General features: G+C 36.7%; 1 protein-coding gene across 1 annotated transcript; it reads right to left on the reverse strand.

The window, feature by feature from the left end:
- Positions 1–6,810: 6,810 nt before the first annotated feature.
- LOC126975770 (uncharacterized) lies at positions 6,811–20,786 on the reverse strand. Its single transcript, XM_050823804.1, has 5 exons — positions 20,738–20,786; positions 14,474–14,755; positions 13,377–13,541; positions 11,840–12,079; positions 6,811–7,179 (listed from the first exon to the last, which is right to left on the reverse strand). Exons 1-5 carry the CDS (start codon positions 20,766–20,768, stop codon positions 6,914–6,916), a joined length of 984 nt encoding a protein of 327 aa, XP_050679761.1. The 5' UTR covers positions 20,769–20,786; the 3' UTR covers positions 6,811–6,913.
- Positions 20,787–22,775: the final 1,989 nt, after the last annotated feature.

A 22,775-nucleotide genomic window follows, 5' to 3' on the forward strand; every position in this document is an offset into this window, starting at 1 on the left:
TAGTCTCGATTTCAGACACAAGTTTGTTCCGGTTCTCGTCGACGTTATCCCGGGACGTATTAGCACGGCCGCTGTAGGAAGCATACCCTGTGCTGTCTGCATAGCATTGAATACTGCTGATTTGCAACATATCATTGACATACAGAAGAAACAGTGTAGGGGATAGCACGCAGCCTTGCGGGACATCAGAATTTAGGGCATTTCAAATCGGAGCATGCACCGTTGATAACAACCTTGATGCTCCGATCGGCCGAAAAGCTAGTGACCCATTTGCACAACTTCTTGGGAAGCCCATAGGATGGCAGTTTCGCTATAAGCGCTATATGCCACACTTGCCTTTGACTTGCGCCCATTTATGGGTGAGGTATGCAGAAGATCACCAGCTGAGCGAGCCTGACGGAAATCGTATTGGCAGTCGCTGATCAGCTGGTGCTCTTCTAGGTATCCCAAGAGCTGGTGGTTGATTATCGACTCCATATGCTTTTTAAGCTACTTTGGAGAAAATGGAGGTAATGGGAATGGGGTGGTAGTTGGATGGATCCGAACATACATCTTTCTTAGGGATCGAGTGCTCTAGAACCTTCCCTTCCATGCCTTCCATAATTCCGGGACTACATCTGATGAGTAGGAGAGCCGCAAAAGATGGGTAAGGACTGGCGCCAGTTCCGAAGTACATGTACGCAGCACTATCGGGGGAATGCGCCTTAAGGCGAGGTTTTCACAACACTTTAGGTAAAAATTGCGCGAACGTTAGATTCGATAGGTACGCATGGACACGGGCGTCGGGCATGGCTGAGAAAGGACCGCGTAATATTTTTTAAAGCTAAATTATGATTTCAGCATTATGGATACCGTATCCGAGGTTCTCGAGGGTGCAGAGAACGATTTTGGGATCATTTATGGAATCCAAGATGGTCACCGCTCAAAATTCGGCGGCCATCATTGAATTCAAAAATGATCACAGAATCGTTCTCTGCACCCTCGAGGACCTCGGACACGATATCCATATTGCTAAAATCATAGTTTTGTGCGGCGGCCATCTTGGATTTCAAATATGATCACACAATCGTTCTCTGCACCCTGGAGAACCTCGGACACGGTATCCATATTGCTGAAATGATAATTATGAGCGGCGGCTATCATTGAATGAAAAAATGATCGCAGAATCGTTCTCTGCACCCTCGAGAACCTCGGACGAGATATCCATATTGCTGAAATCATAATTTTGTGCGGCGGCCATCTTGGATTTCAAAAATAATCACAAAATCGTTAACTGCACCCTCGAGAACCTCGGATACGGTATGCATATTGCTGAAATCATAATTTTGTGCGGCGGCCATCTTGGATTTCAAAAATAATCACAAAATCGTTCTCTGCACCCTCGAGGACCTCGGACACGGTATCCATATTGCTGAAATGATAATTATGAGCGGCGGCTATCATTGAATGAAAAAATGATCACAGAATCGTTCTCTGCACCCTCGAGAACCTCGGACGAGATATCCATATTGCTGAAATCATAATTTTGTGCGTCGGCCATCTTGGATTTCAAAAATAATCACAAAATCGTTAACTGCACCCTCGAGAACCTCGGATACGGTATGCATATTGCTGAAATCATAATTTTGTGCGGCGGCCATCTTGGATTTCAAAAATAATCACAAAATCGTTCTCTGCACCCTCGAGGACCTCGGACACGATATCCATATTGCTGAAATCATAATTTTGTGCGGCGGCCATCTTGGATTGCAAATATGATCACACAATCGTTCTCTGCACCCTGGAGAACCTCGGACACGGTATCCATATTGCTGAAATGATAATTATGAGCGGCGGCCATCTTTGAATTCAAAAATGATCACAGAATCGTTCTCTGCACCCTCGAGAACCTCGGACACGATATCCATATTGTTGAAATCATAATTTTGTGCGGCGGCCATCTTGGATTTCAAATATGATCACACAATCGTTCTTTGCACCCTCGAGAATCTCGGATACGTTATCCATAATGCTGAAATCATTATTTTGTGCGGCGGCCATCTCGGATTTCAAATATGATCACACAATCGTTCTCTGGACACTCGAGAACCTCGGACACGATATCCATATTGCTAAAATCATAATTTTGTGCGGCGGCTATCTTGGATTTCAAAAAAAAGATCACAAAATCGTTCTCTGCACCCTCGAGAACCACATTTTGGTTATCCATGAAGTGTTCGATATCCATATTGCTGAAATCACAATTATGAGCGGCGGCCATTATTGAATTCAAAAATGATCACAGAATCGTTCTCTGCACCCTCGAGAACCTCGGACACGATATCCATATTGCTGAAATCATAATTTTGTGCGGCGGCCATCTTGGATTTCAAAAATAATCACAAAATCGTTAACTGCACCCTCGAGAACCTCGGATACGGTATCCATATTGCTGAAATCATAATTTTGTGCGGCGGCCATCTTGGATTTCAAAAATAATCACAAAATCGTTAACTGCACCCTCGAGAACCTCGGATACGGTATCCATATTGCTGAAATCATAATTTTGTGCGGCGGCCATCTTGGATTTCAAAAATAATCACAAAATCGTTCTTTGCACCCTCGAGAATCTCGGATACGTTATTCATATTGCTAAAATCATAATTTTGTGCGGCGGCTATCTTGGATTTCAAAAATGATCACAAAATCGTTCTCTGCACCCTCGAGAACCACATTTTGGTTATCCAAGAAGTGTTCGATATCCATATTGCTGAAATCACAATTATGAGCGGTGGCCATTATTGAATTCAAAAATGATCACAGAATCGTTCTCTGCACCCTCGAGAACCTCGGACACGATATCCATATTGCTGAAATCATAATTTTGTGCGGCGGCCATCTTGGATTTCAAAAATGATCACAAAATCGTTATCTGCACCCTCGAGAACCTCAGCCACGATATCCATATTGCTGAAATCATAATTTTGTGCGGCGGTCATCTTGGATTTATCTAACTTCCCGAAAGTACATATATACAAAAATCCCGCGTGGCATAATAATCAAAATAATATTACGTAAATTTTATTTTAGTACTTTCCGACTTACATTTACCTATATATTTCAACAAATACGCTGTCGCATCATCATTATTTTTTTACTATGATTCCCGCTTTGTACTTGTTTGCTAAAATCTTACGTAATGTGAGCCCGAGAGACACGAACGCAGTACCTTCCGCGACAGTGGTCACGGGCGTACTGCTGGCTTGAGCGAGCAGTACGCCCTTGGGACGCTTGGTTGCACCAAGGCGTCGCGTTTGGTTTATTACAAAAAAAAATTATATAAAATAATTCACAAAGCGTATTGATAAATCCCACAGTGAAAACTTATTAATACTAATAAACTATCGAATAAAATAAGTTTTGTGTTCATAGCTATCATAGTTTTATGATAATATAAACAATTCAAATAAAAAAGACTATTTTTCAAAAAATAAATCCATCGTAATCGTGTTTTCGAAACAGCGATAATTTAGATAAAGAAATGAAGATGTACATGTCTAAAAATTGGAACCGTAGTATTTGTAGAAGTATTTTAAGTAGATTTTTAAAAATGTTACTTTTTAGGACTATAGCGCCTTAAGCAGGGCACCATGCTGGATTTTTACCTCCATGCATGTCGAGTTGGACATGAAGAGGGACCCCTGGTGATCAGCTTTCTCTTTCGCGTCATGGGTCAGCGAGTCACTGTACCTGTGCAGTGGCGGAATGGCTGGCTTTCAGAAGTTTCCTTGGACAGCTTTGGCAAGCGACCAGAACGCACGAGTTTCCAAGGGAAAGCGTGCAAGTCTCTCACCAATTCTGCCAATGTGCTTCGACTTGCAACAGCAACAACTGTTTTGAGGGACCTGGAGGCATGATTGTAGTATTTTTTAAGTTCGCTGGAATTCACTTCCAACTGCTGCTGGGCGAAGGCCTCCCCCAAAGATCGCCATGACGATCGGTCCTGCGCTACCCTCATCCAAAATACTCCGGAGAAAAATTAAAAAAAAATTATATTTGTATAAACAACATTATACGTTAAGGATCTGGTGTACCATTAGCCAGTGTTTGTAAAACACATTATCAGGGGATGCCTTAGCGACGACTATCTTATTAGGGACGGTTTCCCAGAAACCCGCAATTCTATTCCGTAGTAGTCCGGGACTCCAGCGTCGGCGAACATGCCCGATGCTGCAATGACTAAGCATTTTGAATGAAATGCGAAGGGCATCAAACAGTGCTGAGGACAAAAAGTGGAAGCGGGCACGCCCGCAATGAACCCGCCTGTAGAGCTGTGTCTAAGGGTCTGACCGATAAGGATCGCTACATTAAGGTGGAGCGGTAAAAAGGAGGCCTCCTAGTCATAATCAATGTGGCACAGCACCGATAGGACAGGACCAGCTCCTGCGTCACGTAGTCTAAGCGACGTATATCTATGTCTCTCGCTTTCACCACACAACCAAGGCCTCAGACATTGTTCAGTACTTGGTGGAGAAGACAAGGTTCCGGTTCGGGGTCGAAAAATTGGTGACGTGTCAGTATACTTTAACTCTTTATTGTTCATTTCCCGACAGAACATATATCGACCTTCCTGAACGTGAAGCTGTGGCTGAAGAAGTCGTGTTCAGCAAGTATCGCGGACGTCGCCAACCGCCGGTAAAAATGTGATGTAGATTTAAGTTATATAAATATGTATGTTAGACTATAAGGTATTTATTTTATGGACTTTGGAGACGGAAATAAAAAGATTTATTATTATTATTAAACATATTTTATACGTTTTTATATATTATGAGAGGTACAGGGCCTTATTAACACGTATTTTTTTTAGATCCTTTTTTAGCCGATGTCGTATTAAACAATGATAAACGAACAAGTGAAACTAATTCTACCGTCTAGACGTTGAAATATGAAAACTTATAATGTACAAACTTCTAGTAAATGGTCTTATCACCTTTATTCTATTCTAAAAGTCGTATTTTAATGTATTTTATTTATGATGATAATACTTTTTACATACTTAACAATTAATTTAAATCGGCTCTCTGAGGAGTAGTTAATTAATAGTAAATAACTTGTAAGAGATAATAAAATTTATTTTTTAAAATATAAAAGCCTACTTGCTTTTATATTTTAAAAAATAAATTTTATACTGCTATAGAAGGGATTCTCTGCATTATTAATAATATTTTCTATTTTGTAAGGCACATTCGTCTAAAGCATAGTTTATATTATTTATTTGTAAGTATTGCTTTAGAGTATAGAGGAGTCCCAGGCCCAAGGTGTCGTTTGAGGGTCGCCTCAAACGACACCTTGGAAATGCTAGATTACGTAGCCGGCCTAGTAATACATTTACATATAATACATATACAAATTTACAATACACCGGTTGTGTGTGTGTTCATTAGGAGGATATCCACTGTCGCAGTCCTCGGCGATGTTGAGATTAGGGACCTATCTACTATCTGGCTGCGCGTATATTTTGTGGTTAGTGTCTACAGATCCTTGAGTGGCAACGCAGAAATGGATCGTTTCATGGGCTTTGTTCTCATAGCAATGGACAAGACAACAGACCCGCGCCGGTGAAATCGTAGACTTATTAACAGATTAAGCAGGGCGATCTATGATTACATTTATTTATTGGCTACTGCTTCAAGGCCCCCCTTGAAATGTCCGATCATTTTCTGTTCAGTAAAATATCAGGAAATTGCCTTTTCGAACCCATATCTACACCAATTAAACGCCATTTGTCGTATCACCGTTCCTCAACAACGCTCCCCTTAATGCCTCGCCTAGTATCGGAATTATAAGCTAAGTGTTGCCGATTCTGCTTTCAAAGATATTTATTTTTACCCGTAGGACACAAAATGCCACCTGGGTATGTGAATAACAAAAAAAAAGTAAAACTGACATCTAATGAGAACTCATTAGATGTCAGTTTTACTTTTTTTTCGGTGAACACCGATGGCAGTTCATGGCAAAGCTTAATGTCTACTGGGAAAAGAACTGCAAAGAAATCCCAGCACAACATTATTTTGCAAGCTAGAATTACATCTTACCATCTGCAAAGCCAAATTTGCTTCGAAGAAACTAGAGGCCATAAATGTATTTATTGTATAAACGGCATGAAGTATTGCCGAGCTATGGCACATATGGAGTGTTGATCTCATCTCTGGTCCAGTGCACCCCAGTATCAACTCGAACCCTTTAATCGCGTGAAAGGCAAAGCTGCTCTTATTTTCGATGATACAGTGCTCTGCGTAGGGCTTAATCACGGCGTTGCGTAAAGATGTCACTTTATTGTGTTTTGCTACCGCATTTGTCACGCCGAGTGTTCGGAAGAGCGGTTTGGCCTGATTCCTGCCACCGACTTCCACTTTCGTACGACATACCACTTTTATTTTACCCTCGCCATCTGAATATCTAGCATTCCGCTTCAGTATGGTTTTCAGTTTTTATGTTCTTCTCTGATGTGCGAATAATGGAGTGTTCCAATTTTCCAGTGTTGTAGCATTTATTGTAGATAACGGTTTTCCTTGTATGATTTTCCCAAAAAAAGTGTTTATTCCCCGATATTGAGGTCGAAAATTAACTACATCTTAAAAATTCGTTGTAATTTGATGGATAATATAGAGTAGGTGTGGCTCTGATCACTAGAAATCTGGTGAGCTATATGCTCGTTAACTAGTGAAAGTTCTATTATACACCTATTTTGGAATATTTGGAAATTATAGGGCACAAACATACAAACCAAAAAATATGGTTTACCGGAAGAAGTAATGCGACAGTAAGTAAGTGGGTAAGGTATATAATTAATTCATAATAATAATATTCAAAGCTGTTTTTAATTTACTGTATTAAGCTTTGCAATAATAATCTTAAAAATCTTCAGTTTTTATTGAACTTCCATTTGACAGATAAATGGCCTGGCTGTATTGCAGTCAGAAGCTTTATAACCAGAAGTACTATATTTCACGACGACACCACAACTAATACCTTCACTTTCTGTAGCATCTTCATCACAGCCAAGATCGTCATTGGAGTTAGTTTCACATTCATAATTTTCAGCGTCGTATGTTTCATTGCCAAGAACATCAATATTGAAAAGACCATTTTGTTTAGAATACCACCAGTTAAATCCGGTATCACGGAGATATTTTCCTGTAAGACAATGAATACATAATATAGAACACCATTTTACCTTTATAAAAGGCTTAAGAGGTTATCGGACTCAAATGAGAGTTATCAGACGCGTCACGGCAAGATTATCCTCGAAATGCCTCTATACGGTACCGCACTATTTAGAGGTAGCTTTGAAACAGCGCCTCCAAATGCTGGAATGATTTGCCACCTATTAGAGATCAAAAAAGTGTGTTCTCCTTTAAAAACAAACTGAAATCTTTTCTGTTAGAGAAACAAAAGTGTTCAGAGGCATAAAATCAAAAAATAAATAAAAAATCAAAACATGTTCTATTTCTTAAAATTAAAAAAATCTTTTAAAACTCGGCTGCTGTCAACAGGTCGACTTGGTAGGTACCTACTGAAAATCGGTGTTGGAAATAAATTCCAAAAATGCTGGGTGTCCTTTCTTTGACGTCATATTTTTTATTTGTTATTTTTACTATATATATATGTTTTGTGGTGTCATGAATAAATGCATAATTTACTTTAAATTTATTTAACGATGAAACTGAGAATTACCTCAAGACTTATAACTATTAAATTAATGTTTTTTCATAATAGATTAGTGACGAGACGATCAAGAGGTTCACCTGATTACACCTGATCAGTACAGCTCATGATTCTCAAAACCTCACTGAGCGTAGTCGCGATTCCACTCGTCACCTTAATAAAATCTCTCAATAGCTTAACGATTTCACAAGCTACAGCAACCTTCTGAAATTTATAGGTCTGAACGATAGAACAGGACTAGTGCTTGCACATACTGTTACAGTGGGAGGCTCCTTTGCACAGGATGCCGGCTAGATTATGGGTACCACAACGGCGCCTATTTCCGTTGTGAAGCAGTAATGTGTAAGCATTAGTGTGTTTCGGTCTGAAGGGCGCCGTAGCTATATGAAATTACTGGCCATATGAGACTTCACATCTTATGTCTCAAGATGACGAGCGCAGTTGTAGTGCCATTCAGAATTAATGGAGTTTTACAAAAATCATGAGCGGCACTGAATTTTAATGCAGGGCGTATCAATTACCATCAGCAGAACGTACTGCTCGTCTGATCCCTTATTTTAGTAAAAAAATTGCCGTATTTTAAATCTGAAATATACTACCTACGATTCAAAACGAAAAATTGAAATATACTACTCACTACACACACACACACACACACATTATTCTTTGTTTGAAAGTTTTTATTTTATTTCATTTATTTTACTAATTTACTATTATTTTTTACTATTTCCGCGAGTCAAATAGAAGTAACTAAATTTTCTTAGTAGGTCCCTAACTGTGTTTCCCGGCTTCTGTGTTACAAGCACCTTGCTCAGTGCAGAGCCACCAGTACAAATAGACTACAATGTACTCAAATATTCACAATTAAGATTAAGTGTATCGTGTTAAATTATCTATTAATAATTTAATTGTATCTTGTTAACTTTAATTACAGAATCTATATCTAAAAGTGTGTTGGAAAGTATAGATATTAAATTAGCATCAGTTATAGAAGAAAACGAGATGCTAAAAACAAAAGTCGAAAGTCAAACAGTACAGAACAAAATTGATTCCCTGGAAGATAATAAAAGAAGAAACAACTTAATATTCTACAAACACGCCCAAAAAAAAGGGAAATAATCGAAGAGTATTTGACAAACACGCCCAAAACAAGCGTAAAAATCGAAGAGTATTTGATAAATCTTACAGAACTTTTGGGAACTTCAAGCTATCTTAGCAAAGCTACAGGCGTACAGATTTACTACAACCAGCTAGAAAGCACTATACTTAAAAAGCCTAAAAACACAACAGGTAACAGAAGTCAAAACACATAAAATTTTCACACACGCCCAAAACAAGCGAAAAAATCGAAGAGTATTTGACAAACACGCCCAAAACAAGCGAAAAAATCGAAGAGTATTTGAAAAATCTTACAGAACTTTTGGAAACTTCAAGCTATCTTAGCAAAGCTACAGGCGTACAGATTTACTACAACCAGCTAGAAAGCACCATACTTAAAAAGCCTAAAAACACAACAGGTAACAGAAGTCAACACATAAAATTTTCAGTAAGGAAATAGAAACACTAATCAATAGACGAACAGAACTAATAAAAATCAAAAACAAGAACACTGATATGAAAAAAGAACTTAGTAGATTGTACAAAACTACAAATAAATCAATAAAAACTGATTACGCCAATTACAGATACAACATTAAAACTAAAAATTTATAAAAATTCAGAAGTACAAAAAGAGCATACAACGAGTTTACAACACACAAAAAATGGGTACATAACCTTAAGCATGCATCAGAAGAAACGAAATCGAGGAAATACGTGATTGAACATGCAACAAACTTTTATAAAAATCTGTACATGAAAAATGAGAAAGATGTCACTGAAAACCAAACTTACAGGGAAAAAAAATTAACACTGTTGAATTATTCGACGAAAAGGAAGTGCATACACACATAATACAATTAAGAAATGAAAAGAGTACATAAAGGAATTCTGATAAATGGTAAATACCTCAATCATCTAAGATTTGCAGATGACATTGCGATACTGGCTGAATCACCTAAAGACTTAGAGGAAATGGTAACGATACTCGATCAAGAAAGTAGAAAAGTTGGTCTTGCAATGAACACAAACAAGACAATAATAATGACTAACCATTACAGAAGGCCAATACAAGTAAACGGACGCACAATAGAATATGTTGACAGTTACATCTATTTGGGGAAACAAGTCTCATTCAATATAATCAGCAACTCAGAAGAAGTTATGAGGAGAATAACATTATCGTGGAAAAAATTCTGGTCGCTTAAAGAAATATTAAAAGGCAGCTATAACCTGCATATGAAAAAAATTGTGATTGACACTTGTATTATGCCATGTCTGCTATATGGCTGTCAAACCTGGACATTCACAAAAGAAATAAAACAAAAAATAGAAAAGACACAAAAAGCAATGGAGTGAAGCATAATGCGGATCAGGAAACTACAAAAAGTACGTGGCGAGGATATAAGAAAGAAAACTAAGTTTACCGATGCACTAACTCACGCGCTAACATTGAAGTGGCAATGGGCTGGCCACATTGCACGCTACACAGACAGAAGATGGACAATAGAGACCACCAAATGGAAAGGACCACCAGGTAAAAGAAGCACTGCACAAGCAAGACCAAAGCAGCGATGGGCAGATGACATCGTGCAGGCGGTGGGGAGAAACTGGATCGATCAGGGCAAGGACAGGGAAAAATGGAAAAAGTTAGAGGAGGCCTATACCCAAAATGGGGTCCATAACCAAGAAAAAATAACTAATTTGGTCACTTTAAATAAAACTAACATATCTAAATAAATTTTAAGAACTTTCAACTACTAAAATTTGTATGTAAAATAAGGGTTATGGAATAAATGGCTTATTATTATTATTATTATTAACTTTAATTACTTTATATGTATCTAAATTTTGGTAATAAATTTATTATTATTATTATGTATCTATGTACATTAAGCGTTAATACTATTTAAAATATAAAAATTTCATACATAAGTAATCATTACTCAGAATCAGTATTTATTTCGCTGTATGATGTATCATACAACTTTAATTACAATTCAATTTACATACACTTCTAATAACGGACAGCGTCATTCGTGTGTTTCCTCATGTTGTAAAAGAGTATGCAGCGGAGATCTCTTACCATCAGATGACGCCGAACGCTGGCTTGTCCGCCTATTCCATAAAATTCATTCATTTCAGCCAGAAAACGTCCACTGCTGGACTAAGTCCTCCCCCAAAGAGCTCCGACAACGATCAGTCCTGCGCTACACTCATCAAACCTGTTCCGGCGATCTTGACCAGATTATCGGTCCAACTTATGGCCTATCAACACTACGTCTTGCGGTACATGGTCGCCATTCGGGAACTTTCCTGCCCTATCAGCCATCTGTCCGTCGAACTATGTGCCGAAAATATAACCACTATATTACAAGAAAAAAGCAATTGTGTAGTCCAATGAAACCACAATGCAAGTGAAACTTAAAAAGAACATTAACACACATACTCGTAATAATCGAAAGAAACAAAAATAAATTAATATATATTACGCTTGACTTATTCATTAAATAAAATCTAATGTCAAATGTCAATGTAAAAGCCTTTGTCAGGTGTTGGGTTCGAACCCACGCTCCCCCTCGTAAACAAGAGCATAAATCTGACACCTTCGACTACTTGGCCAACCTGACTTGAAAGCAGCAACAAAAAAAATTATTCAACTTCATCTACTCCGTGGTCGAGTTTAATGCGATATGCGGTAAATGGACGACGAGAATTTGATAAATGAATGAATAATGTTTCACCTTAAAAGAGGGCACTCACTGCTATTAGTGAAGGAATTGATCCCAAAGGTAAGTGTGTAAAGCAAAAAAGTAGTGGACTTCTCAATTGATGGGTGACATGATATAATATGTCCCTTTTTTCTTTTAACGTGCATTCTAGAGTCAACGGATAACGGATCAGTTCTCAAACATAGTATGGACTTGTATCATGCAAATGCAAACTTCATAATAGCTTCTATTATTATGGTGACGATATCCTGAATTTTAAGGACTTAAAATATGCTTCGTGTAACAAATAATATACCAACCTTTTAAGTTATAATAATCAATTGTCGATCCTATACCATTCCATCTAAGTCGAGTACGGAAGCCAACAAAATACTTCGTATTAAATCTTGTTACTTCTGCAATAGCTTTTGCCTCAGCGTCGTTTTCAATAATTGCCAAAATACCACCTTCCACGTAACATGTTTGCACCGCAAGTGACCAAGTCTTCTCAGTGTAATTTATTTTGTAACATTTCTTAGCATTTTCATTATATCTATATCCTAACACAACAATTAAAATTTCAGTTAATATGAAAAATTTGTGATTTATGATCATTAAAAATTATTATGTATATCAATTATATTATTATGTTGCATTAACCCAATAATCTACTGTATAGTTGGTAGGAGTCTTATATCACAGTATTAAGACCAGTCTTTGTATATGAAATGTTCTGTACTTAAACAGAGTGTAACCAGAGTGGCGGATCAACTGTGGTGATGATGTCGAGAGAACCTAGAACACTGAAAATTATTAGATTTTTAAATAATGTAATAAATGTGTTTAAAACGATTTTTAGACTAAGGACGGTGTCTGCCTGAATTGAATTATTACTAACATGTAAGTTGTCTCCGTCTAACCTTAGAAGGAAGGGCCACTTCACTGTTTCAGTTACTTTCACAGCATTTCAGAGCAGAGGAAAGACAAACTAACGAGTGTATGGGTTACCTGGTGCTAAAAATCTGGAGGCACTGTTTTATACCATTTACAGTTCCTTTACAGTTTGATATTATTTATACTCCATGCCGCAACACAGGTTCGATACGCCTGATACGCAGTCAACTAACCTAAGCTAAAGTTACTTTCAACGACGCATTGAACAAGGCCATCCATCAATCAAAACTGCAGACTAGCTTGATATGAAAATATTTATACCCTGCAGTATTACATCGGACATTGCCCCAAGGTTAGGGTGCAAAAATGGAACGCTTCCTATGCCAATCTGTTGTAAATCTATAGCGCCAATAAGTCTGGTGCGCTGACCCATAGGATGACGATACGGAGGCAAATACGAAAGGAGGAAATAGGTCTAATGAAAACGGCATTTGGCTATCCACATCTGGGAGCCCCGTAGGTGGGCGTTGGGACAGATCATACGCCAATGCCAAATTGGGCACAGATCATTCTTGTCTGTTGTGTGTGAACCAAGCTATTCGGCATTATGTTCGACAACGTTATCTTAAACTACAAATACAACGGAGGGATGTGGGCAAAGATAATTTTCGAGCAAGACTTCTCGAGAAACACAGGGCAGTTATGTCAATCAAAAGCAATTGTCATTCCCATAGGATGGGATGATGCTGCTGATAGTGATTATATTTTCGGTCTGCAGAAAATGCTCTATAATCTAAAGTATATTCCACAGTCCAAATGAGCAATGATCACAGAAACGTCAGGACTTTTGCCATTAAGTGTTACTCAATCTTAGGTTTTTCTGGAAAATCATATTATTTATAAGGTGTGGGCTTTTATAGAAACATAAACATCCTTGTTTTTAAAGGAATAGATTTTTCTTACTTATATCATTAGTTGGGCATTCCTCGTAAATGTTTCTTTTACAAAGAAAATATTCCTTTGGTGCTTCTTCATTCTCTCTGGAAACAAAACAATTTCCAGTATATAAAAATCCAGCATTTATATTCATTAGCGTACATCCGTATTCGTTTGGGAATGGTGTCTGACCTGAAACAGATATTATTTTTTACTTCCTGGCTTAGTTTTACAACATGTAATAGGTATATATAGATAGATTACTATTTAAATGTTCACATTAACAAAAGCAATGTGAATTCTCCGAAATTATTATCTTAGACGTTCTTAAAAGGATTAGAACTGTATGGACAAAAGTCGTAGTACTACTACCCTTATTCCGCCGGAACTGACTTAGAAGTGCACTTCTTCTGTTGTGTTTTGGTTTCAGGGTGCAAGTATAACTAAGTACATAAAACTCAGAGTGACGGATTCCAAGCGATGTGATCTGGATCGTATCTCATTACGTCATACGTAAGATGGTTTTTTGCGTAACGGCTGAAATTAAATTCACCAGTTAAGCCAGCTAGATTATGGGTACCACAACGGCGCCTATTTCTGCCGTTAAGCATAAATGTGTAAACTTTATTGTGTTTCGGTCTGAAGGTCGCCGTAGCTAGTGAAATTACTGGGCGAATTGTAGTGCCGCGAATTTTTGAGATCTTCAAGAATCAGGAGCGGCACCGGATTATAATGGGTAGGGCGTATCAATTACCATCAGCTGAACGTCCTTCTCGACTTGTCCCTTATTTTCATAAAAAAAAACATATTTACACTGTTACTAAGCAAATGATGTTGCTTAGCATAAGGTAGGTCATCAGTTTGTTTCATCACTTATTTCTATAAGAAAATGTATCATGAACTAGTTACTAACACAAAATCCTTAACAAAACTTAATTTAATGTTGTTTAGTAAGAGCTGCAATACGAGGGCTTAGCCCATATTTGTTCCTACTTATTCTCCTTTTCAACCGCAAATCAAAAATAAATGTGGTTTTTAGTCTGATGGACTTCTAATCAAAAACTTATCTAACAGTGAATTTAAATCTACACCTCTAGCTTAGCTGACTTTAGGTGAGATCTTACCATCGACGATTATAAGTTCTCCATCGTTGAATATATTGTGATCTCCAACAAAAATATGTGTTATATTACTCAATTCACTGAAATCTGCCAATTGTTTTACTATTGTCCATTCATTTTTTGTTTTTGCATAAAATAGCTGACTTCCCTCGTCAGTACATGTAGCTATTGCCTCGTCGTAGGATACTTGCTTGGTGTGCAATTTGTAAAAAGCATCATATGTACCATTGTAGGTATAGTCCCTACGATAGAATGGATCAGTTTTTACTGAGCCTATACTCAAACCTGTAAAAATATGTATCTTAATAATAATAACTTTGACACACTTACAAAAACTATCTTGCCTCAAACAAGGCATAAGTCTGTGCTATGAGTTGCTAGACAACGATATCTTCAATATGATACACTTACTTAAACATACAAATAAATATATAATAAAATATTTATTTATTTATTTATTAGGAAGTCAACGTGCATACAACTATCTTAATCTATAGATACATTAAAAATTCTTTTATAATGTTGTATACTCCACTTACAGGCTAACTCGACATGCTTAATAGTATTATATACATCCTTTGTTAAACTAAAACTTTTGAAAACAATTTTTGATAAAATTTTTACAAATTAAAGCCACAAGCAAAAGGCTGATGAAACAATAAAATAACTATGTTCTTACTTAATAACCAAGAAAAAACTAAAGAATAAAACAATAACTACGAACAATGACTAACCATCTTGCAGTACTTTCATAATTTTTTTGATTTCTTTTTTGAAACATGGGGCAGAGTGCTGAAAAATATCTATACCAGCTCTTTTAACCAAGTTGTTGTAGGTGACAACTATTACAAAGGGGCGGATCTGCCTAGGTTCGATCTAGTTAATCTAGGCCTGAACGTTAGTTTTTTGAGAACATGTGACCTAGCATTACGCTTTGGTACCGCCAATTGAACCCTACTCAACAGATTTGGGCAATCGACCCCTCCATCTATAACATTTTTTAGGAAAGAGAGCTCAATTAAGTCCCTGCGATCAGACAGTGACGACGCTTTATAAAATTTTAAAAGATCAGTGTAGGTGTTATCCTTTTTATGTATTTTATCCTTGTATGCTATGTGCCGTAAGAACTTCTTCTGGACTCTCTCTACCCTATTTTTATGTATTTGATAATATGGGTTCCATGCAATAGAACAGTATTCAAGTCTGCTTCGAACAAGCGAATTAAAAAGTGCTAGTTTAGTAGAAGACTTTCTAAATGCCTAATATATATATATATATATATATATAATGTTTGTACCTACCGGGATTCAATCCCGGGTACCTAGCTAAGTAGATAGGGTCAATAACCACTTTTTCTTATATGTATGTATAATATTATGTTGATTTATGTGTGATTTTAACTAATAATTCAACCATATGAAATTCGTTACCAAAGTTCTTGGGGTGCCTGAGCATGAATCTAAAATGTTTTATATAGGCAATATTTAATGTCATTCAGTCTATCCATAAAATATATTTTCACAACTTAAAATTTCAAATTATGATTTCTTTGAATTCAATTTTGGAACAATTTGTTAGTTTTTGTGAAATTCCTAACTTCTAGAATTAAATAAATATTTAATTTATACGAAAATTTATGGTCGATGCCGGATTTGAGCCCATGCCTTTCAGTATCCGTAAGTATTGATATGTACTTTATGATAAGTGCTGATGACTGGCCCATTTATTGCTGAGACTTCAAGAAATAAAAATATATGTTTTATTGAGATAATATCATATAATAGTATAATTATTATGACACGAGTGAGTTAAGTTGCTCATTATACACGAGGCTGAGTGTTGCGTAAATCAGGCAAGTTTCTTTCATACGCATAGTGCGTTCTACACACTTGCGAGGAAAAACCAAACAGTTTTTTACGTTTAAAAATAAATAAAAATAAAATTAAAAACCTTTTATTTCTTACAGAAATGCTAATTACAAAGTCGATTAGTTTTATTAGTATCAATAAGAAAAAGATTAAGTTGTTAGTTAATTTAATTATTATGGTAGTTTTATAAAAAGGAATTAATTTTGATGTATTTTATTTGCAAGAACCCCTCTGCAGGTAAGGCCTCCTGCAAATTGAGCTAGTTTTCTCTGGATTGTGCTATTTGTATCGAGTTTGGACCCGCTGTGTTTTTAATTTCATCCTCCCATCTGTTGCAAGGTCTCCCTTTCATTCTTTTTCCCACTGGCCCCCTCCATTCTGTCACTCTTTTTGTCCACCTTTGATCTTGCAGGCGTGATATGTGTCCTGCCCACTTCCATTTTAATGCACGAGCTTGTGCTAAGCCATCTATTGCTTTTGTGGTGTTGCGTATTTTGTATGCCTTAGTTTGTTTATTCTTTTTATGTTTAGCGGAGATTGAACGCACAATCTCCTGGAAGTTGTTTGATCCTTTGTTTCATTTGCTTGCCAAGGTAAACGTATTTCTCGGTATAATGGAGAGGCTCTTTATCGACGTATATTTGTACCTTGGTGCATCAGCACTGGTCATTACCATAGTTTTAGAGAGGTTCATTTCTAGTCCGGCGAGTTTGCTAGCTTGGTTTAGTGACCCTACCATGTGCTGTAGTTCTTTTCTTTTCTCTGATATCAGCTCCAAGTTGTCGGTAAAACGTAGGTGGCCTAAATACTTAGATTTTATTATTATACCACGTTCATTCCAGTCAAGCTTACTTGCTATCGATTCTAATGTAGTAATAAATAGTATAGATGACAGTGGATCCCCTGTCTCACGCCTCTCTTTATGGGAAACCAAGGACCGATTATTTCTAATTTAACTCTACTTTTGCTCTTCCTGTATATGCTTTTGATTACTCTTATAAATTCGTTTTCCATGTTCTGCGTTGCTAGAGTTTCCCAGATATAGTTGTGTGACACCGAATCGAATGCTTTTCTGTAATCAATAAATGCCAAGTACAATGGTCTACTTCTCTCTTGATATTTTTCAATTTTTCGATTGTAGAAAATAGCTTATATACACTCAACAGCAGTCTTATATGTCTATAGTTCCCAATATCTTTCATGTTGCCTTTTTTATATAATAAAATTATATTAGATTCAGACCATTGCGTGGGTGTCTGTCCAGATTCGAGGATAGAGTTGAATAAATTTGTATAGGGTGTAGATAATCTTGGGGCAGCCGAATTTAGAGTCTCATTTGCGAGATTTTCCGATCCTGGGCTTTTGTCTACTTTTAGTTTTATATTTAGGATTATGTTTTTCGTGGTTAGTGTCTTCTGGCTCGTTTATGCTGTATAAATTCCTGTAGAATTTTGTCACTATGTTGATGATGTCACCGCGGTTGTTTTTGGTTATTACGCCTCGTTTTAGCTCTTTGATCCAAGGTTTATTTGGTTTCAGCTCCTTATTTGCCTTGCTATTTTTGTGCTTCCAGTTTTATGGAGGTGTTTTTCAATAGTTTTATATCTGTGGTTGGCGTATTCTTTTTTGATGAATTTGTTGACAAGCTTGTAAAGCGCTGAGATTTCGTTTCTTATTGCTCTGTTTTTGTTTGAACTTTTTTGTCTTCTTTTAAAAAGTTTTAATGTGCGCTCTGAGAATATTTTGTGGCCTTTCCTTGTGCTACTCGGGCATTTTGCTAGCTTGTGGTGATGATTTTGACTAAGTTATCGTAGTATTTCTGGACTGGGATAATAGTCTCAGCGAACATTTGATCTTAAGTATCCTTTAAACTTTGTGATTTCTTCTTCGCTTGTTATTGAGCTTTCTTGACAATTAGTAAACTTTGTTCTATTCTTTTTGAAATGTGTGTCATATGATATTGTGGCTCTTACAGGCCTGTGATCCGAAGAGTAATTAATGTTAAGTACCTCTATGTTTTTAAACAGACGAGGCACAAAGTCTATTTCATTTTTGGTGGCTTCGCCCGGTGATCGCCAAGTCCATTTATTTTTTGTTTTTTTTTTTTTTGAAGGAAGTGTTCATAATTGACAGTTTTGTTTTCACTGGCATTAATCTTTTTCGTCTCTCATTTCTGATTCCATGTCCGTGTGTTTTCATGATTGAATGTTCCTCATTTTTTGGTGTTCAAATTTTAGCGTTTAGGTCGCCCATCAGTATGAAGTCTTTATGTGCTAGTTCTTTGCAAGTTTTTATGTGCTAGTTTATGTGCAAGCCCTATTTACTGTCGCGTACAAGTTATCGATTTCATTTTCGCTTGTTTGTACAGTAGGGGCGTAGACTTGAATTATGGATAAGCTAGTATTCTCAAATTTCAGGTTTCTATGTGGCTACTGTTTCAGAAAGGACGAGGTAGCTTTCTTTATTATTTTCAAGATGGTATTTAACTATAAAACCTATGCCATGTCTTCCAGGTGTGTAGCCTGTATAGCAGAAAATGAAGTTTTGATCTTCTCCAATTTTGTCTCCAACGCGTCCTGTTTCAGCTAATCCTATCACGTCGTATTTAAATTCTTTGAGAGCTTCGGTTCTTCAGACGTGCATATGATGAAAGTGTTTTAGCGTTGTATGTCAGGATGTATAACGTTTTTTGTAGAGATGTTTCGTTTTTTGGAGGGTTTCGGTCATAATCTTCCACGGTGACCAGCCGGCTTGGAAGATGAGATTTTTTACGTTTACAAACGTTTAATCATCGAAACAACTAGTGAATGTACAATTTTCAAAAGGATATGGGATTAACGGCCTAGCCACGGGACAGTGACTATAGCGAATATTTGCGCGGTGCGAACGACGAAGCGTCTAGCGACTAGAATAAATGTATTGAAATGTACTGATCCAGCCACGCACTGCGGTAAATGGCTACGCAACCGGCGAAATTTACCAAGTGAACCGCGCGGGCGACTGAAACAAATGCATGAACCAGTCCGGCGCAAGCCACGGAGTTGAGCGGTAGACGCAGCGTGTAGTACAGAAACAAAACAAGTTCAGTTGTTTCCGCCGCGAATAAAATAATTTGTAAATCTTTTATTTTTTTCTGGTTAATATTAATAAGTACATTATAATCGAAGGTTTCGATACAATATATTCTGGTATACTCGAAAAAGTTTTTTGGATAATATATTCTGTATTTCTTGTACTTCTTGTGGAATTCTCCATCTAATACCCCGATTCGTATTCAAATCATGAATTACACAATTTATTGTAATTATTACGTTTTCGATATCGAGATAACTTTGATAAAGACATCGGTCACAGCCTATCTGGTCGCGGCGGCGAAGGTCACTGCCCGTGGCCCTTGAACTGTGCAGCGGCCTGCGCGTTTGGTCGCCCATTGTACCGCTTCTCCGATCGCACATTCCCGTGGCTAAGCCTTAAGCATTTCTGGCAGGGTTAAACCTATCGGTTGTTCATCTTCTGTACTAAAACTTGACATTTTTACAATTATTTACCACACAGCAACAAACGCGATTTAAACAAAATATGAAAATTATGGGAGATGGCGCGCAAGTTTCATGAAAGTTTATTCCACGCGCCAAATGTAAGATGATGGATTACATATATTTTACTTCAAAATTATAATTTTAGTGATAAAATGTATATAAAATTTGAAAGATATTTTATAACAAATTATTGTGAATAATAAACTATTTGATAAAAATACATGTTTTATCGTCTTAATTAGGGACACATTTATTTGATCCAAAAATGTAAATGGATTTTCAGCGGGATAAAACTTCTTTGTTGTAACAAAAAATACTGTATTACCATTATTAAAAAATGTAATAGTGTGTAATATTATTCAATAAGCAACTTAACGAGCACGTGTGTTGAACATATAATAATATGTTAGTTGGTTTCGTTAGTCTGAGTGAATTAATTCATAACCATTATAGGAACGCTCATATGTCTGTCTGTACGCCTGTCAAGACACATCTAATTCGAGTGTAATTATACCAGAAAACTATTGATATTTTTATTTTATATGTTCACTTCTTATTTTTATTGTTGTTTGGCTAAATCAATTTAATTTAGAAATTTGAATTTTCATTTAGATCTTTTCCATTTTTCAAACACCTCGTGAAATGTTTATTTTATTCCCTGGGGAACGCGATACGCATTTAACGTCGACAAAGTCGCGAGTAGAAGCTAGTTTTTTAAGAAATAGCGTGCATTTCATACAAAGTACGATACGAACACGTATTAAATATGGCGCATACTTACTTGTCTTTTGACAATAACTGTTTGGTATCATATTCATAACTTTTCTCCTCCTAAACAGAAAAATAAAAAATATACTTACCAATTAAAAGGATAACTTTACACGCGAACATATTCACTGTTCCGTTCTCACTGAGTTAATTCAGCGAAAAATTGATATCTCTTAAATGTACTTGACATTAATAAGAACGTTATCTATGGATAAATAAAGGTAATATAACATATGACAGATTTTTTAAACAAAATTAAATACTCGTAAAAATTTTTCGGGTTGATACTCTGCCTTAAGAGGTTCATAATTGGAGGACTTAATATTATAACGGACAACACTTTTAATATTGTAAGTGGTATGAGGCACTAGAAACTTTTCAGCATAGCATGGAGAGAAGTATGCTCAATATAAAAATACAGGACGAAATACGACTTCAATCCATACGAGAACAAACAAAAATAACTGATGTGAAATATTATAAAAAATACCTCAAATGGAAATGAACAGGCCACATGATCAGGAACAAAAAAAGACAAATGGTCAAAAAATATTACAGAATGGTATCCTATACAACATAAAAGGAAAAAAGGCAGACCACGTCTTAGATGGAAAGATGACATAAGAAAAGTAGCAGGTGCAACCTGGTCGAGAAAAGAGAGAGACCGCTCACTATGGAAAGTTTGGGGGAGGTCTATGCCGAAAGGCAAGACATCCAATAATTACCGGTGTTAATAGTAATTACCTACAAATGAAAATAAAAATAAATATAGATAGAATTTAAATATAGGTTAGATTAGATTAGTTAGGTAAGGAATCATTGTAAAAATTAAGGATTGGAAAAAAAATATCGTGAGACTGTATCATCCGCACTGCTATTTGTTTGGAGTAAATACCTGTACCGCTATTTTGTTGATAAGTTTCAATATAACATTATGTGTCATAATCATTTCGAACTCGAAGATCCTTAAGATTTTCATATTTTATCGCATTTTTAGGTAAGGATAGAAATCAACAAAGGTAAAAGCGACTACTTCGACTGGGAAAGTATTACTTGGAAGTGGTTTTTTTTATGAAAATAAGGGACGAGACTAGCAGGATGTTCAGCTGATGGAAATTGATACGCCTTGCCCATTACAATGCAGTTAAACTCAGGTTTCTTGAAAAACCCAAAAATTCTGAGTGGCACTACAATTCCGCTCGCCACCTTGAGACAGAAGATGTTAAGTCTCATTTTCCAGTAATTTCACTAGCTACGGCGCCCTTCAGACCGCAACACAGTAATGCTTACACATATTACTGCTTCACAGCAAAAATAGGCGCCATTGTGGTACTCATAATCTAGCCGACGTCCTGCGGTAAGGACCCTCCCACTGGTAAAAGAGTGAGAGGCAATCTAGAAAAGCGAAGATAGCAAAATATGTGTTGCCCACTCCCATAGTTCAATTATAGCACTCGATAACTAAAGGATCAGAGCCGGCTTTAGTACCTTGACTGTTAATTGTTTGAATTATTGCGCCTGCGGAGGCTCCTTTGTACAGGACGCCGGGTAGATTATGGGTACCACAACGACGCCTATTTCTGCTGTGAAGCAATAATGTGTAAACATTTCTGTGTTTCGGTCTAAAGGTCGCCGTAGCTAGTGAAATTACTGGGCAAATGAGACCATCGGATGAACGTTCTGCTCGTCTCGTCCCTTATTTTCATGAAAAAAAAACAAATTAAAAAAAAAACTTATGTTTAATATAATTGTAAAAAGGGGTGTAACTAATACCAGCTGTGCCGGATACTTCACTTGAATTAAATCTTTCTTGGCATGTTGATTTAAAGATAAAACGCAACATAATATCCAAGTTTGTCCAATCCAACAATTCATTGTGTCACCTATCAAAAACTCTGTTTCTCTTGACTTTGAATCTAATGTTTTATAATTTAATGCATATCCGTTATCCTTAAATAATAACCATAATCTTCCCACGGACTAGTAAAGAAGGACTCCGCGCCGTGATATTAGCAAGCACCTTTATGCTAGTGTGTGTGCGGTTACGGGGTATACCAGTTACACAATTTTTTCTCCCTTAAATAATCATATATCCACAAATAGTTTTATATTATTGTTTTAACACTTTTT

The sequence above is a fragment of the Leptidea sinapis genome, chromosome 37, assembly GCF_905404315.1.
Source record: "Leptidea sinapis chromosome 37, ilLepSina1.1, whole genome shotgun sequence".
NCBI classification, from domain to species: domain Eukaryota; kingdom Metazoa; phylum Arthropoda; class Insecta; order Lepidoptera; family Pieridae; genus Leptidea; species Leptidea sinapis.

What these genes read in the sequence shown, in the direction of transcription:
- LOC126975770 (XM_050823804.1), bottom strand. Translation starts at nt 20,768, where the DNA reads ATGTTCGCGTGTAAAGTTATCCTTTTAATTG. An exon ending in AGAACTTATAATCGTCGATG is followed by an intron (nt 13,542 to 14,473) that starts GTAAGATCTCAC and finishes TATCTGTTTCAG; the next exon opens with GTCAGACACCATTCCCAAAC. An exon ending in ATGCCCAACTAATGATATAA is followed by an intron (nt 12,080 to 13,376) that starts GTAAGAAAAATC and finishes TTGTTGTGTTAG; the next exon opens with GATATAGATATAATGAAAAT.